This window comes from Cryptotermes secundus, unplaced genomic scaffold (genome assembly GCF_002891405.2).
Source record: "Cryptotermes secundus unplaced genomic scaffold, Csec_1.0 scaffold185, whole genome shotgun sequence".
NCBI classification, from domain to species: Eukaryota; Metazoa; Arthropoda; class Insecta; order Blattodea; family Kalotermitidae; genus Cryptotermes; species Cryptotermes secundus.
Window position 1 is genome coordinate 139,523 of NW_019723299.1, and position 17,994 is coordinate 157,516.

Here is a 17,994-nt window from a genome sequence, read left to right on the forward strand (position 1 = left end):
TGGCGTATAGCCTAGCAACGCTGTTACCTCGCGCCGTCTTACGTCACCGCTCGTTGCGCGTTATGTCACCGCGGAGGGGGTGGGGGAGGGAGCGCTACGTTACCGCCACGTGCCGCTGGGGAGGTAGGGGTCCTCCGTTGCGCAACATGTCACAATATATATCATGTGGGATATGATGAAATTGATGGAGCATGCAACAGAAATGAGATGGGATTATATATCCCATCTCATTTCTCTTGCATGTTCCTTTAATTTGATCACTTTAATGATGCCTGGTAAAGAGTATGGGATTTAAATCAATGAGGGTACACTTTTAAGAATATGAAGAACAAATGAGTTGAAGTTTCCCACAGCCCAAACATATAAGCAATAAATAGACATCAAAGTCAATAAGGCATGTAAAATCACAAAGAATGCATTTGTAAGATATAGTTCTCCAGTTTGGAGTACACCTTTCCATTCTTCTTAAGTCTGTAGTTAAACTGATGGTTCATGTTAGTTTTCACATTTTCTCTAAGTTCCAAATTATGACTGCTGAGAAGTACATTTGTATGCTTGTTTGACATGTGTGTCTGTGCTTGGGAGATGGGTTATGTAGTTTAAATTGGAATCAATGTGAAGAGTATGCTTGTATTGCCACACAGAGCATTAGCATGAAAGCTTTTGGTTTGTGAACTTCCTTTTGAACAGAATTGCAACTGTAGTATTCAGTGTTGTGCATGTTATCTGTAACTGTGACATTTCCAATAATATTTATAACAAATTAGCCAATTTTAATGAATGTCATAATTATTTATGTCATCAAATGTCTCCCAGAACGTTTGCATTTTTAAATCATGAACATCACAATCTTAGGAGTATCATTAATGTGTTCAGTATAGAAGAGTGAAGATTTATATGGTCATGGGACTTTAAAAATATGTGATTATTTGCAGGAAGATAGGTAGAAGAATGCAATTTGTAGAATGAGACAAATGTATTTGGAGTTCCAGGGTCCATAGAGGAACTAGGAGTGAAGATAATGGAATGGTTTTGACAAAGAATGGATATATATAAAATGCTTAGAATTTATCTGGAAATAAGAATCTCAAAATAAAGATCCCAAAGGATGACTGTTGTTGAGATTGATAATAGTTTAAAAATGGTGTAAAAGTATGGAATAAAATGAAAGGTGAAGAATGTTGGACAGCAGAGAGAATATGAAATGTTACCAGAAGAGGAGGAAGTAGCAGTTTAGTTCTTTTTATAGGATATCATATGTAATTGAAGAGTTCCAGTACTCATGTAACATGTTGTATGCTATATTGTCACGTGCCACTCAGTACACAATGGGTTCAGATTGGAAGTCCATTTTATTTGATGCTGATTACTTTTATATACAACTGTTACAAGTATTTACATTCATTCACAACCAATTGCTTGACTCTTGTAGCTTGGTTCTTGGGCACTCCATCATCATATACATAGTCCCTTGCAGTGCTGAGGTAACCTGGTAACTCTCAGACAATGAGAGCAATGACTCTTCAAGCATGCTTTCTTATATCGCCTTGTTGTGGATTGCCCAGGCAACACTGAGCTAAACAGTATCTCAGTTGTTGTGGCTGATAGGGATTCGTGTATTTGTCTCATAGCAAATGGATGACTCTGTAACATTTATGCAGTTCTAACATTCTGAAGTTCATGAATTTTAGGCATCCTGTCACAGTATCATTATCAGTTTCCCACATCTTTGGCATAGTGGTCTGTTATAGTTTTACACTAGGAATTTGATTTGGAAGTGTAATATCAGTGCCTGCTATTATTCTCACCTTTCGGTCTCTGTACCAGTAACTTAAGGAACATTTCAGCAATATGTCTGTCTAGCTTCCAAAATGAAACCTGTATTTATCAGGTCCAAGATTTGAAGCTTTTGTGGTGACTGGACAAAAAGAAGTTGTCATGGATCAGCTGTGTAAAAAACGAGTTAGAATACTAACTCCATTTTGACACAGCTGATGACCTGAGAAGCCCTCATTGCATGATCAAGATTATTAAAGTAGACTTCAGACTTATTCAAATAATGTGTTCTCATTTATAATCAGTTATATTTAATTGTCTCATTTGGAGGAGTCAAATACCAGATAAGCCCAAATATGAAACAACCCAAAATTTTGTTTTTTGACAGAACTGAGTGAAATGGAGGAATGAATGCATAAGGGATAGGCCTAGACTGGCCCTTCAGTGATCTGTTGTGCATTCCCCAGTATTTCAATCCTTCAACAATCCTATACTTTGAATTGAAGTGTAGTATTTTACTTACATGTGCATCTCAGTAGCCACCTGGCTCCATGAGGTAATGGCCCAGGTGGTGAAATCTTAGGTAAGCTATAGCCTCACAGTCACATAGGTTGTGTGTGCCTAATTCATATTTTTCTATGCACCTTTTGCAAGTGGGGCTATATGTCAGTAAGTCTGGCGAGTTGGGAGGATGGGGAATGATAACCGTGTTGTTAGTCACAAACTGTGGTTTTTTGGGGATGTGTGGGTGGTCAGTGATACTTCAGCTGCTGAGCCTAGAACATGCATTTGTACTTTACATTTATCTTTCTTTGTCATTGTCCATATTTTGGAGCCATGTGACAGTAGAGTGGTAGCTATTGTTTTATAATTTTTTTTTTATTTTCTGTATTTTGTTAACATTTTTAAGGTTATTCATATTGTGCAGGGTTAAAACATAACTTCTTTGTCCTTTCAAGTATTAGGCATTAGGGCCTCCTGTTACAGTCTTCTAGTTTTCTGTCCACCTCTTCATTGTCTTGAAATCCTAGTGTTGCTTTTGGGAATTTGCTGGTGTTTGTTCTACTCACATATCTCTTCTCCAGTTTTCTTTGTAATGTTTAATAAAATTTATTTTGCATGTCATTTTATTTAGGTGTGAATCTTAGGCCAGAAGTGGCCGCAGTACAAGGGATTTAGTCCTACCCCACTAGCAATAATAGCTGTGAATCTTGCTCTCACATGAAAGGAAGATTATAAACTGATGGTGTTTCATAACAGGATGCTGAGGAGAATATTTGGATGTCAGAGAAGTAAAAGAAGGCTGACGAAAATTTAATGATGAGGAACTTCAAAATTTTTGTTCCTTGCCAAATATTGGAACAATCAAATCAAGGAGGATGAGAATGACAGCAAATGTAGCATATATGAGAGAAGTGCATGCGAAGTTTTGGTAGGAAACCCTGAAGGAAGGATATCATTGGTGAAGACTTAGGCATAGATGGGAGAATAATATTTTAATGGATCTTGAAAAACTGGAATTCACAAGTATGGGCAGAATTGTCTCATGATAGTAACCAGTAGCAGGTTCTTGTGAACATGGTAAAGCACCTTCAGGTTCCATAAAATTTTGAGAATTTCTTGACTAGCCAAGGAACTACGTGTATTAGCTTCTCAAAAAGGACTCTGCTCCATAGAGGTAGTTAATTAGTAATTAGTTCCTCATATTGTGCCACAGGTTGGAATTTAGGTATTTTCCTCTATATCTGTATTTGTTGTTTATATGAGATACTGCACCCCAGAAAAGTAAAGCTTACCCTTATGTTTTAGGTTCAGTGACTAGTTTAGGTACTAGATGTGTCTGTATAAAAGTGATTGTTTTTATTTATAAATGTGGGTATTAAATTGTATTCCTGGGTTATCATTTGTAATCTATGTATTGCTTTTTGGAACTCATAATGTGTTCTAAAAATTAGTAGTTGATCATCAGCAATAAGTACTAAATGGTTTATTTTTTTACTAGCAATAATAAAATTTATATCCAAATTGTTGTATCATTCTCTCATGTCTTCATTTAAATAAATATTATGGTTAACAAGAGCCCCCCTTTTCTGGCTCCACTCATAATCTCTGTAGTAACTTTCTTTTGCACGGTGATTTTTCTCTCCATATTTTAAATGGTTTGGAAATTGTGTGGCATGAAATATTTCCCACATTTTTTATCATGACGTTTCTTTGAATTCCTTTGCATAATTGATAAATGCTACATGGGTTTCAGAATTTGTCGCATCTTTTCAATTATGTGTTGAATTATGGAACATAGTCTTTTGCTGAAAATCCTCTCCAAAGATAGTTTTATTCTCTTACTGCACTGCCTCTGTGTTTTTCCCAATATGGCATTCTAGAATCTTAGCATGAGCTTTACAGCACATAGAAAATCAGTGGTGTGAGTTAAATCTGAACATTGACTTTGTGAAAAGTATAAACATTGATTTATGAGGTGCATTGTAAAAATAAGATCTTTTACTGAAAACGGAATGCATAGACTGTGTTCACCTCTCAGCACCAAGTCCTTTCTTTGTTTTTTCTGCTTTGGTAACTTAACATTTCCAGCTTACTTCTTGACTGATACTAGATTTCTCAAAGTGAATCTTTCATCTTTTGGAACAGCCAGAAATCACAGATAAGGCAGGTAAATAAAGCATGTGCAGAACACTTCAAGAATTTCATATCTGACTTCAGAAGTACAATTCGTTGGAAAATGGCAGTATGAAATCCAGCTGCTAAATAGGTCATGTTACTAACAACTGAGGTGAATTGAGCCTTATAGTAAAACAACTATTCTGACAGAGTTGCCAACCTCTATCAAAAATCTTTTTAACAGTTGGTGAATGTAACTTAACTTTTGAATGCACCTCATATATGTGCTAGATGTGTTGGACACATGCATAATTCAGTCTGTTGTATTTATTGTAATATATCAGGTCAGGTTCTAAAGTTATGGAGCGAGTGAAGGTGGAAGGGGGTAGCGGCCGCATCTCTCCTGCCACTGAGGCAGCTGGGGGAGAGAACAAGGCTTCAAGTCAGCAGCCAGTGTCTCCTGAACAACAGCAACAACAGACAGACTCACCGCATCATCAGGACTCTGCAGATGAGAGGCAAGTCACCAAATGTTGTTGAGCAGCACTCCTGCTCTTTATTGGAGAGATCATACACGTTTTGATTCTTGGCTTGAATGACAAGTATCATGACAGGTTTTTGTCAGTGTCCCCATTTCCTACGTGTGAATGCTGATAGGATGTATTGTAGCATATGGACCTGCTTTCCCACTGTGGCAGCCCGGGTTCGACCCCGGGTCTGGTTAAGTGGAATTTGTGGTGGACAAAGTGGTGCTGGGGCAGGTTTGCTCTGAGTACTTAGGTTTCCCTTGCCATTCTTCATTCCACCAAATTCTCCATCATCATAATCACCTGGGGCAGGCTACAATAGGCCAATCAGTGGCCGCCGTGCCAAGTGGAACCAGTTGGACTCCACCCCCCACTAAGCGAATTTAAAAAAAAGTAGCATATGGACCTGTTACTGGGTCACAGTTGCGAAACAACACCCATTTCTAGGGTAGCAGATGCTTAATAAATGGGGTTATGCAACCCTCTTTTGGGCAACTGCTTGGTAAACATGTACCAATGGCAACAGACATGAATGCAACAATAGAAAAACTGTGTTTTCTATTTGGTCCATTCTGAGAAGTAACCTGGACAGTTGAGAAATGAGTTCAGTTGAGTTCTGCAAGGGAGGTTGAGAAGAGATGTCGCTATAATTAATTGGAATTATGAGTTGTGAAGTGTTCACCAGTGCTAGCCAGACTGCCTCTGTGGTCTAGTGGTCAGAGTTCGTGGCTACAAGTCCAGAGCTCCTGGGTTCAATTCCTGATGCTACCAGATTTTCTGAGAAGTACGGGGTCTGGAATGGGGTCCAGTCAGCCTCATGAGGATAATTGAGGAGCTATTTCAAGGAATTAGCAGCTCCAGTCTAGAAAACCGAGATTAACGTCCATGGGGATCTGTTGTGCTGACCATGCGACACCCTCTATCTGCTAAAGTCGGCACTGAATTTACCGACAGGCAGCAGTTGCTCAGTCAGTATAATTCGCTTGTGGACTGCAGACCACGGAGTTTGTTTTTGTTTTTTTGATGTGTTAGCCAGCAGGCAACGCCGTGACCACAGAAGCTTAAAAATCTCCATTGTTAAGATTCATTGCCAGGAAATGACTAGTGAGTGTATATTGAGAAAAGTTAGCATGTACTCCAATGAAATTTAAAGTGTTTAGTACAGTGATAGTGTTGTAAGTGCTTGTAGTTCCAAGTTGTGTGTATAAGTGTCCAATAAATTCATTCACCAATCCAAACTCTGTCTATAGTCACACGCCTAAATTGTGACATTCTGATGTCAGAAATGGTTAGATTGGATACTGCATTGGATCTTGATCATTATATCGCCAAACTACAAAAATGGAACAAATGATGAAACTCCTGAAAGCCATTCAAGAAAAGCTACAGGAAATGAAAACAGCTTAAGAACCACCCAAGAAGAAATGAAAACCAATAAAAATAGACACATACCAAGCAGAAGCTATACTTTTTAATATCCTATATTCAGGAATGTTAGTGCAGCAGATGTATTAACTTGTGAAATAGGAAGGACTTAGTACTAAATAATATGGGGTTCTAAAGTTATGTATTAATAATCTTCAAAACATTCAACTTTTATTAAAATATTTTTATACAATGTAAAACAAGAGACAGTCATACTAATTGTTCCTTGCAGCTTTCAGTTTGGCAGTGATAATTAATGAAACATTAGAGACAGGAATGTGAAATTTTGTATGTAGGTGATAAACATACCTATGAATTCTATATGAGACACTGTTTAGAAGTGTTGATACAAACAGTAATGTTGCAGACCTTGGTGTGTTTATCTGACATTTCATTTGGTCAGAATCAGTATATAGAAAGGGGTTCTTGAAAAAATAAAATCTCAGCAGTAACAGCAGGAATGACAACAATGAGGATAACGAAAACAGTGATCATTATAGCAACAACAGAATGAATATATTGACTTGAGTAGGTTCAGTCCTATGACCATCTGCACACGTGTTCATCCTGGAAATTACTCATCTAAATTGTAATATATTGTTGGAGTATAAACTTATGTTACCAAAATATGACATTAACAGCACAGGATTTGTAAAACTGGAAATCTGTGCTATAGAAAATTAGGTATTATGAATTCTGCCAAGAATTCCTTTTTTTTTTTCCTTCTTCTTTTTTTTTCCTTTCTTTCTTTCTCAGTTTGCTGATTGCTTAATCTTCATATTTAATAGTGGTAATGGTGCCTGATCTACTGTTACAAATGTAATTTGGTTCTCCTTCCTTTCATGTCTTTTCAAATGGTCATTCACAACAATCCTTCCATTTCATGTTATATAACCAGTGTGGTTAAAAAAAAAAGCATTGTTAAATAAACTGCGAGTAAGACAAACAAGTTAAGTAAGCTGCCTTTTGTATGGGATAACTTGGAGTGAGTGGGTAGAAAATTTCTGGCAAACAGATACTTTGGAACTTACCTGAGAAATTGATTTAAATGGCATAAATATGTTCACTGGATATATGTAAGAATTCTTATTAATCATCCCAACAGAAGCAGTTCTGTTCAGCAATTTAGTAAAAAGCTCTTTATCAGTGGGCACAATTCAGAATGTGTGAACATAACTAGATGTAGTGATGTATGTCTTGAATGATGGCGAGCTTCAGATGTTGGTTGGACTTAAAAATTAAGTCCACTTATGTTTCTGTAAAAGGCTGCTGTCTCTCTTCATCTGTATCTTTCATCTCCAGAACTACTCATTGGATTTCAGTGAAATCAGATGTTGGAGGTTTAAGTAAAATTTGTCAGAGTAATTTAATTTTGGTTCCTATCAGTTTACTTTGAGCAACACAGATATTACTCCAAAGAAATATGAATAATTTTTCTAGATCCCCTCTCTTAAATGTGTATCGTGTCAAGAGAATGTTTCAAATAAAATTATAAATTGCAGTAAACTCTATCCTAAGCGGCCTCCATAGTCTAGAGGTAACATTCCCACCTCATGACTCGTGGTACGCGGGTTCAAATACCCGGCGGAGGTCGTCGAATTTTTAAGGGCGGAAAAATTCAGGGAACAAGTCCTCTGGGAGGGACTTTAAGCTGTGTGTCCCATGTTGTAACTTTACGGCACATAAAAGAACCTCATATCCCCAAAGGGGATCACTGAGCCAAATTCCAGGACGTTTCCCGCCCAACAATAGTCTCTAAGGCCTCTGATATATGGGGGAAGCATTATAGATACCTCCAAGCCAGTAGAGACCGAACTCACTGGCTCGGTCGGGACTGATGGTACGCACCATTTATCGGTAGGGTATAGAGACTGGTAGAATATCATAGAGGGAAGCACAATGGACCAATACTGGTCTAAGTGCATGGGGAAACCCACCCTCTCTAAATAACTAGCTATCTAAACTCTATCCTACATAAAATTTCTTATGAAAAAATTACCAAGTTCTAATGTACTGAGGCTCCTCTGTTTTTGTGGCATTATGTTTCATAATGATACATAATGAACTTCTGAAATAGCAGTGACACTCATGTATTAATGAATGTGTGTGAGCTACTCTGTATGTAATGATTAATGATATTTTTAAACATGTCATTCCAGCCAGAGTCATTTTGACATCCATCGACTGAAAAGCACGGCAACACTGTCAGAAATTCTTGAGGCTCTGAGAAATACAGTGTCAGGTGTTGGTTTTCTAACCCACCATCCCAGCTTGCCAAGCTATACATTCGTAAGTGCAGATGCTGTGCAGTGGTTGATATGCCATGTAGAGGGAGTGCTGCATGAAGAGAAAGCAGTTGATATCATGGAGGTCAGTGTTTGCCCAGATTACAACCTTTTTGTTGTCACACAGAAAATTGGCTGCCCAGATACTCACCCCATCTAGTCCATCCAGACATTTTTCCTAAGAAACAGCCTTCTATATCAGATAATCCCAAAACTGAACCGCTGATCTGAATAATATGAAGACTAAAGGGTGGAGGTATGTGTAGTTAACATTAGTGCTACAGTCAACTACTAATTACTTGAGAATATCTGGTAAGGTAAAGGTAAGGTAAAGTTTTTCTTTTGCTTAATTAGTTAAGTACCACAACATGAATATGTGGATGGGAATGGACGTGCAGCTTCACCATTCTTGATCTCAGCATTAGGTGGAGATGAGAGGTCAGTTTCATGTCCTTGACAGTTTACCCCTGGTTCCCATTGTATAGGCAGCTGGTTGGGCCTCAAAGTCAGGGTAGATACTTTGGAGTAGGTAAAAATCTCTTGTCCCTGCCAGGAATTGAACCCTAGCCATCCAGCCCATGGCCCATCGCTATATATAGATTGCTATGAGTGCATCCATGCTTGATACATTTTTATAAATGTGGACATGTGTTTTCATCCTTTTCTTTTTTCCTTGGGGGCCATGGGGTAGCGTAGTTGGTTGAGGGGCTATGCTACAAGCCGGAAGGTCATGGGTTCAAGTCCCAATGAGGTCATTGGATTTTTTTCAGTTGACTTAATCATTCCAGCTGCGCTATGGCCCTGGGGTTCACTCAGCCTCTAACAGAAATGAGTACCAGGAATTAATTAAATAATTTTCCTGGGGAGTAAAGCGTGGCCGGTGTGAGAGGCTGACAACCTTACTGCCATCTTTGAGCCAATTGTCTAGATAATGTGGGTCCCTCAACGTCTCACAACCCTATGGGCCTTCATGTCCTGGTACAGGGATAGGTTTATTTTTCTTGCCCCTCCCCCCAAGTTAGCAGTGCCAGTTTTGGGTGGGAAAAGGAGAGATGGTCTAATGGGAGTAGTGAAAATGGTGAAAGGGGCTGCCACAGCTAGAATTCCTTGCAGATGTATTTGCAGTGATGTGTGTTGGAAGGCAGAGCATGAGATGGGAATGAATAGGACAGATGGGCTGTGTTCACCACACATAAGCTAATAAAGGACCTTGAGGCAAGGGGAGTCTGTCAGCAGTATTTACTCTGTTGTGTCATTAGTCACCTTTGGTTCAGCCACTGGTCTGAGCAGGTCATTGAAATCTGTAATATCAGAAGAGAATTGTGTTTCCTCTTTCTTCGTTGTGACATCATAATCTGGAATGGTATGAAACCCAGTCACTGTTCATTGTTGTTAGTTCGCCATTTAGATAGTTGTAAAAGATGCAGAAATACCACTCTTGCAACACTGTTGTTATCAGTATCATGTTGGAGAGCAGGAGATCAATTAGCGTTGTTCAAACCATCTGAGAGAGCGACAGTGTAGCTGGGTGGGAGAAGTTGAAAATCGATGGCTGCATTATAGCAGGAGTGTCCTAATAGTGCTGTACACAGCCATTTTGCAATATTAATAATTTATGTGTCTTGGCTGTCCAATTTTATTGCTCCTACTACATTGAAGTGTGTCATGCATTGCAGCAAGTGAGCATTAACTTATGAACCCTGTGAAATGCTGAAAAATTTAATAAAATTGTGCTGGCAGTAAAATGGAGGCTTGAATGGATGGGTATAAAGAACAGCAAGACCAAGTTGCTGAATTTTACAAGGAATTTGATGATTATGTCCTTCTAATGTCCTGTGTATCTGTTACAATTCCATATTTATGTCCTGTGTTTAATATGTGGTTCGAGTACCCTGAACTACCCTTATCATTTCTAGTTGCCTGTGTAATTTCTTTGTTTCTGCTGTTGGACGCTTTGCCTGTTTGTCCTATGTATTTTAGTGGCCAGTCTAAGCATTTAATTTGGTAAATGTCACATTTGTTGTGTTTGTGGATATTGTTTCAGTATGTTTTCTGTTGTGTTCTGCAGTCTGAATGCTGTTTTTATTTGTGTGTCCTTGAATAATTTTGTGATTTTTCTTATTTCTTTTCCACTGTATGTGAAAGTGGCCCATTCTGTTTCTGGTGTTGTGGGTCAACGGCAGTATTTTGTTTTTATGGGGCTAGATGTTTTATGATTTTGTTTATAATGTTATATTTTAGCGTCCTGTTACACTGATTTTCATCCATTATATGTATACAGTGGCCGTCTTGTAGTGCACTCAATTTCACCTGTCACTTCACAACATGTTTCGGCAACATAGTGCCATCATCAGGTGTCCCAATTACGTCAATCTATTGCATTGCCTACCCTCATATATTTTCACAACACCATTTAAAAAGTATTTAAAAAGTCCGTATTTGTCAATTATGATAAATTTACACTCGCTAAAACTTGTTAAGATAATTCATCTTATTTGTCTTAATTAAAACTTGCATGTGGTTCGTTCACTACGGGGTCGTTTTTCTTATTTTCTGTGTAAACCGCGTCTTGTGATGTGTGTTCCCTTCTTAGCTGCGAGTGTTGTAGGGCAGGCAATGCAATAGATTGACGTAATTGGGACACCTGATGATGGCACTATGTTGCCGAAACATGTTGTGAAGTGACAGATGAAATTGAGTGCACTACAAGATGGCCACTGTATACATATAATGGATTTTGTTTATATTATTATGGCATATATACCCCTTGCTAAGTGGTGACTCTGGAAACGGTGACCATTTCTGGGCACTTGACATTATCTCTTACTGAATTTATTGGCATGCTTAGTGCTACAGCTGTGCAGAAAGTTCCTGGCCCATTTTTTTTGTGACAAACATTGAATAACTGTCATACGAGAGTTGTCTTTGTTGAGTGTCTATAACAGAAAAAGTATAAAATCAAGTATTTTGCATAGTAATATATGTGAATTATGTGCAACAGGAAACCAGCTTCTTAGTATCTGTCAGATTGAATTATTGAATGCCTAGCGGACTTGCATCAACATCTGAGTTACTTTCATGGTAGGGACAAGGATGAAATATAAATATTGTTAAATTTCTGTTATTTGGAACAATTATTGTCTTACCATCAGTAGTCACTTATATGTTGATGTCTGTCTATGCCCACTGTACTCTAACACCAGTCCACTGAACTCGTTTCTCATCTTTGCTCCACTCAGTTGGACTCATGAAACTCTCTGCTCTATTTTTCGACACATCTTTACCATGCTACCTCTAAGCACAGATTGACAGCAAGAATTTTGCAACTACTTTTATATACGCACAGTCCTAGGAAGTTCCTCACAGCTTCTCGGTCAATCTCAGCCTTCAGGAGTTTCTGGAACCATCTAGGAGGACTGCACTTGCGGGCAATGCAGACCCCCCACCTCCCATTTGCTCATCTCATATAAGAACATTAATTCCATATTTTGACTTAATTTCCCTTTAATTGAGTCAGTAAGGTCAGTGTAAAATTTTCTTCATTCAAGATTTTTCTCAGTTTAGTGTCGAAATCCACTAGTCCCCAAAGAAACCTTAATTAGGTTTTCACATTATTTGTCATACTATAGTTTAGGAATTATGTAACCAGAATTGAATATATTGATCTCTTGTCATTTTTTTCAGCAAATGCTGAAAGAGAAAATGGTTTGCCATGCATCAGGTGATTTCTCCCATCCATTCATTGTGGGCTTCTACCTGTACCATATAGTCCAGCAAGAGAAAGATCAGAAAGGTTAGTTCTTTTTTGTAATTTTATTCTGGTCTTTCCAGTTTGCAGAAGGAACTTCACAGAGGCTGTTGCTTGGATAACATATGTAGATGAAGGATTTCCTTAATTTTGTCCAAGTGTGCTATACCTTCAACTTTAAATATGCATTAAATTGTTTGTCACTACATATATACCAAACTTAGAGTAACTTTCAAGGTGTGTACATTGTGCAAAACAAAGAACTCCTTATTGGGAAGTTGGGGCTCATTATTTTTCATCCATTTTCATGTTCCACTTTCCATATTTATTTATGAATCCATATGATATTTGATACAGGATATATCCACAGTAAGTTGTCATTACACCCTTTAGGGTCTAGCCATACATAAGTATATATTTTTCTTAGTCCTTCCAGGGAAGTCCTTGAGTAGATCGTTAAAATTATACATGCCTAGTTTAAAATCCTTTCATGCTCATCTGACCATAAAATGTTATAAAATTAATGTAGTTGAAAGAGCATCATTAAGTACACTGAAAGTTACTGTATTAACATTTGATTATTATTTTGTATCTGTTGCATGTTTACATCCAGCTGGATCATCATCAATCAGTTTTTATGATGTAACACTCAACTGTGTTTCTAAACTGTGTGTGTGTGGATCCATATTAGCAATTATATTAATATAAATTTTATAAACATTTAACAAAGACTGGTAACATTCTGACAAAGATTTTAAACAGTGTTGTAACATTTTAACCAGTATGACTAATATTACAATTTAGTGGTATAACAAGATATGGAAATTGGTAGCGAACTTTATATTAATATAATTGTCAATGTGGATCCATATTAGAAACACAATTCAGTAACAAGCATTATATCATGAAAACTGCCTGATGTCAATCCAGCTGTATCAAAACGTGTAGCAGTTGCAGAATAATAAACAGATGTTAATACAGTAACAATATATTTATTTTAAATTTGTTGTGTTGACAGCCATAATGATAATGTATAGTAATACACAGCAGGATGCATGCAGTAATGACACTAAGTCATGAAGCTATGAGTTAATTTTCTTTTGTCCTTTGTTAAATGTACATCAACCTGATAAAATTTTCAGGTAAAACTTACAAATCTCAATCAGTTTTCTCGAAACAGCGCTTACCAATGAAATAAAATTTGTGTTCAGTATTCAGTAATCAGCGGTTGGTGTACTGAACAAAGGTCAGTTTAATTTGTAAGGTAACACTCAAGGTCAGTTATGCATGAAAATATATGTGCGATGTCTCTGCACTGATATTTTTCACATATCTGTGTTTCTTTCACTTGAAGAAAATGTATACTCAGCCATTTTAAAGTGTGACTGTATTGACAGGTAATGAGGGTGAAGAAATACACTTCACTTTAGAGTTCACATTCTTTCATGTGCAGTCTTCATATTGTTCTATATCTCATTGATATTAGTGTTCCTTTTTTGAAGGTTCATCTCTAGTATTGTAAAGTTAATCAGAATTACTGATACTTCATTGTATGAATCACAGATTCTCTTCTCTAGGATAGATGTATCAAGAGGCTATGAAGACCAAAACCTAATGTTACGGATTTGTCTTAGAACTACCTCTGATGAAGTAGCACCAGAGCCATTCAGAAAACTTATGATGAATATTTTTAATATGAATGATGTGACAGGGTTGCTGCACCACATAAATACTGGCTTGTGAAGGGCTAGTGTAGACTGTCAGTACCAGATTTCATTAATAGTCTTCCATTGTATTGGTTGTTAATTGCATTGGTGCATGAAAGCAGTTTAGCTTGCTGAGTGTACCTTTTTTCAGTATCAGTATTTAGTCAAAGCATGACCATTGGCCCTTAATACTAGGATATTTAATATCCCCTATTCCTAGATAGTGAATAGTTCTTACCCAGAGTTAAAATCCAGCCACCAACTGTGTTGTGCTGGGAGGTTTAAAATTCCCACACATAAAGGTGAAGTGGAAATGAAACACGCAACCTAACACACTGACATTACTTTTCTACATTTTATAGGCTGCAAAGAGTACATAAAAGTTTTAAATTTGTGAAGTAACTTTAAATGTAACTTTATCTGTTATAGATGGAGAGTATCTGAACCCATTGGGTGATCTTCAGAGTTTTGAGAATGAATGGCTAGAGGTTGAAGTTAAGCATCCAACAGGGTGGAGGCAGACTGTGCCACTGTCACCAACATCTGAAACACCTTCTTCACCAAATGTTACCCCTAAGTTCCTGTGCACTGTTCTAGAAGAAATGTGCCAGGAAGATGGTGAAGGTGACAGGGATTGGACAGGTTAGATAACTATCCTCTGTGTATTGTCAGTGGCATACTTTGAAGAAAGCAGTCTTCTGGGCTTTGGCGCCGTGTATATGTGGTGTTAACCGACGTTTCGGAGGAACGTATCGCCCCCATCTTCAGGGTTGAAGAAAAAGTATAGGTAAATCTGCAAGCGACAACACCGTGAGACACGGTAACGGTTCCTCCGAAACGTCGGTTAACACCACATATACACGGCGCCAAAGCCCAGAAGACTGCTTTCTTCATAGTCACCGCCGTGAAAGCCTCAAATCTTACATAGTGGCATACTTTGATTTCACCGTTCCACAATCACATTGCCTTTTTTTTTATTTCAGTACAGTGTTTCTTGCAAGTTATGTAAGAATTGTTTGTTAGTACCTCTGTTGCATATACTGAGGATATAAGTTTATGTGATAACTTTTGGTTAACTTTTAAACTTCTGAACAGAAATCTTCTTGAGCAGAAAATGGTAATTTTATCCCAAGTGAAAGGAAAAATGAGTTTGAAACAAACATTACAAAAGTATATATTGATGGCATGCATGGGGTGGGGGGGCAAGAAGTGAGATGCATTATAAATTTCAAAAAAGAAAAGAGAGCTGTGGCCCTGAAGGAGGCTTTTTGAACCCATTTCTATATGGCCAATTTTTCTATTTGTGAGGAGGATGGAAGAATATGCTTACATTTGTGCCAGGCTTTTAGGTTACATCTTGTATAGTTGACACAGTTGTTAGATGAGCCAAGAAGTACTTTGTCCTATGAAGCATGCTCTAACTATGATCTTCTTCAGGTATAAATGCCTTGTTTAATGCCTGGAACATAAGTAACAAGTAACTAAATACTGTAAAACTTCACTAGTTTTGACCCTCTATAATTTGGACTGCCTTTGTTTATATATATAAACAAATCAGTCCAAATATGCTTGTATATATATATATATATATAGACACACACACACACACAGAACAAAGATTTTTGAGAAACGAGGATGTAATGATACAATTTTCCACTTTATGTCAGCTTAGAGAAGTATCAGAATACACAATATATAATTAGTGTTGAAAAGCATACAATTTTCTGCTTTTAAAAAGAACACTTCCAACTACAAGTGGAAAATATTTACATATAATTTAGACTTTTTAACTTATTCAGAGTACCCCTTCCCCCAGTTTATCTGAATTAATTATATTTCACTGTAAGTCCATGGTACAGGGTCTGCCTTGAATATTTCATAGTTATTCTGCTCATCAAGAAATGATAATGGTAAAGGTATTCCTGTACATAATTATGTAATTAAATACTGTGCCATGAAGGCATATGGGTGAGTGAAGGTATAGCTGCACCATTCTTGACCTCAACACTACATGGAGGTGAGTGGTCAGCTGCATGCTCCTACCACTTATACTTCTTGGGGGATAGGGCCCCTGGATAGAGAGCTGGATGGGCCCTGCTTGGAATTGAATTCTGGTCATCCAGCCCATTATGAGAACAGGGTGTTGAGAGTATTTGGACCAAAGAGAGATGAAGTGACAGGAGGTTTCACAAAACTGCATAATGAGGAGCTTCATAACTTATCCTCTTCTCCAAGTATAATTAGAAATCTCAAATCAAGGATGATGAGATGTGCAGGGCATGTAGCATGAATGGGAGAGAAGAGGAATGCATATAGGATATTTGTGATAAAGCCAGAAGGAAAGAGACCACCGGGAAGACCAATGTGTAGGTGGGTGGACAATATTAAACTGGATCTTAGAGATATAGGATGGGATGGTATGGATTGGATTGATCTGGCTCAGTATAGGGACCAGTGGAGGGCTCTTCTGAACATGGTAATGAACCTTAGGCTTCCCTAAAATGCTGGGAAGTTCTTGAGTAGCTGCACAAATGGTGGCTTCTCAAGAAGGGCTCAGCTCCATGAGTGAGTGAGCAAGTGAGCCCATAGCCTAGTTGCTGTACCTGCTGAACTATCCTGGCATAAAAGTCAATATGAGGAATTTAACCCATTACCTCATCTCTCATGGTTATGGTGCTTTAATCAATGAAAATGTGATAGATTCAACATCTAACTTGGCTAAGAGATAAATGAAACATTTACTGAATTTAGATAGGGTGCCCCCTTAGAAGACCAAAATGAAGTTTGCTCAGTAATATTAAGATGTGTCAAAAATTGGTGGTGATGATGAAAATTATGTTTAAGTGACTCAACATAGGGCTAAATAATAGGTATTAGTGTTACAAACTTTCAGGTACCAGAGACTTTGGAAAGGTCTTATTTGTAACTCATAGATTTTCTCTGTGAATAATGTGACAACCTTGTCAGTAGCTCAGACAGTATAGCATCAGATTGTAGGATGATTAGTGAATAATGACTTGGAAATGATTTGGAAGGGTCATAGCATAATTGAGATACTATCCCAGCATTTGTATGAGTGACTTAGGAAAACTGTGAAAACTTTCAGTCAGTGTAGTTGGGATTTGAACCAAACACCTCACAAATACGTGTCTAGAACATAAGTGCTACACCAGACTTCTTTGTGTGCAGCCCATAAAAAGCTGTTAAAGTTGAGAACGGTGTATATATTGTCACATGTTGGGTGTATAACACGCGACAAGTAACTTCACACTGTTCTGACACCAAATTGTCACGTGTTGGGTATGTAACGTGACAAATAACTTCATGCCATTCTGGATCTAGCAGATTTATTGCACATTCACTTTTACACTTACACAATTTACAGTTTCACAACTACTGCCATCGGCAGTGTCACAATTACTTCCACTGCTCTCGGCAACTTAATGATCCACACAGTGTCACTCTTAATCACACATTGACTGTCTGACTCCCTGGCTAACTCGTAACTAACTGTTGAATAGTGTTCGCTGCTCCTTATTTAGCCCCGTTACAGACAACACAGAAAACAGTTACGTAAGAGGCACCACTGTTGCGTAACGTCGTGTTTACTGACTGCCTAGGAACAGTCGTTGCACGGACTCCCCGCCATGTTTACAAAGGCATTGCTGGGCAGCGCTGCCGGGAGTTGTTTACTGCTATGTAGCAACTGCGGTGTCCCATGTTACGTCACCGTGGGGAAAGGGGTGTCTACCGAGCGTTGCACACTGATGGATGGAGTGGGGGTATGTGATGTCACTCGCGAGATCACAGAGTTCACATGACCACCACCTCCCGCTACGCCATCCACGTCACACTATAATACATGCATATTTTAATATTGTTTAAATTATTTTGTCTTTTTTGTGCAA

General features: G+C 38.0%; 1 protein-coding gene across 1 annotated transcript in view; it reads left to right on the forward strand.

The window, feature by feature from the left end:
• Nucleotides 1–17,994, forward strand: part of LOC111861680 (GATOR complex protein Iml1) — a gene marked incomplete in the record, with an annotated part of 91,661 nt that overhangs the window by 62,709 nt on the left and 10,958 nt on the right. Inside the window, 4 exon segments of the mRNA XM_033750413.1 lie at nucleotides 4,740–4,913; nucleotides 8,507–8,717; nucleotides 12,317–12,425; nucleotides 14,516–14,728. Coding sequence (XP_033606304.1) covers nucleotides 4,740–4,913; nucleotides 8,507–8,717; nucleotides 12,317–12,425; nucleotides 14,516–14,728 — 707 coding nt within the window.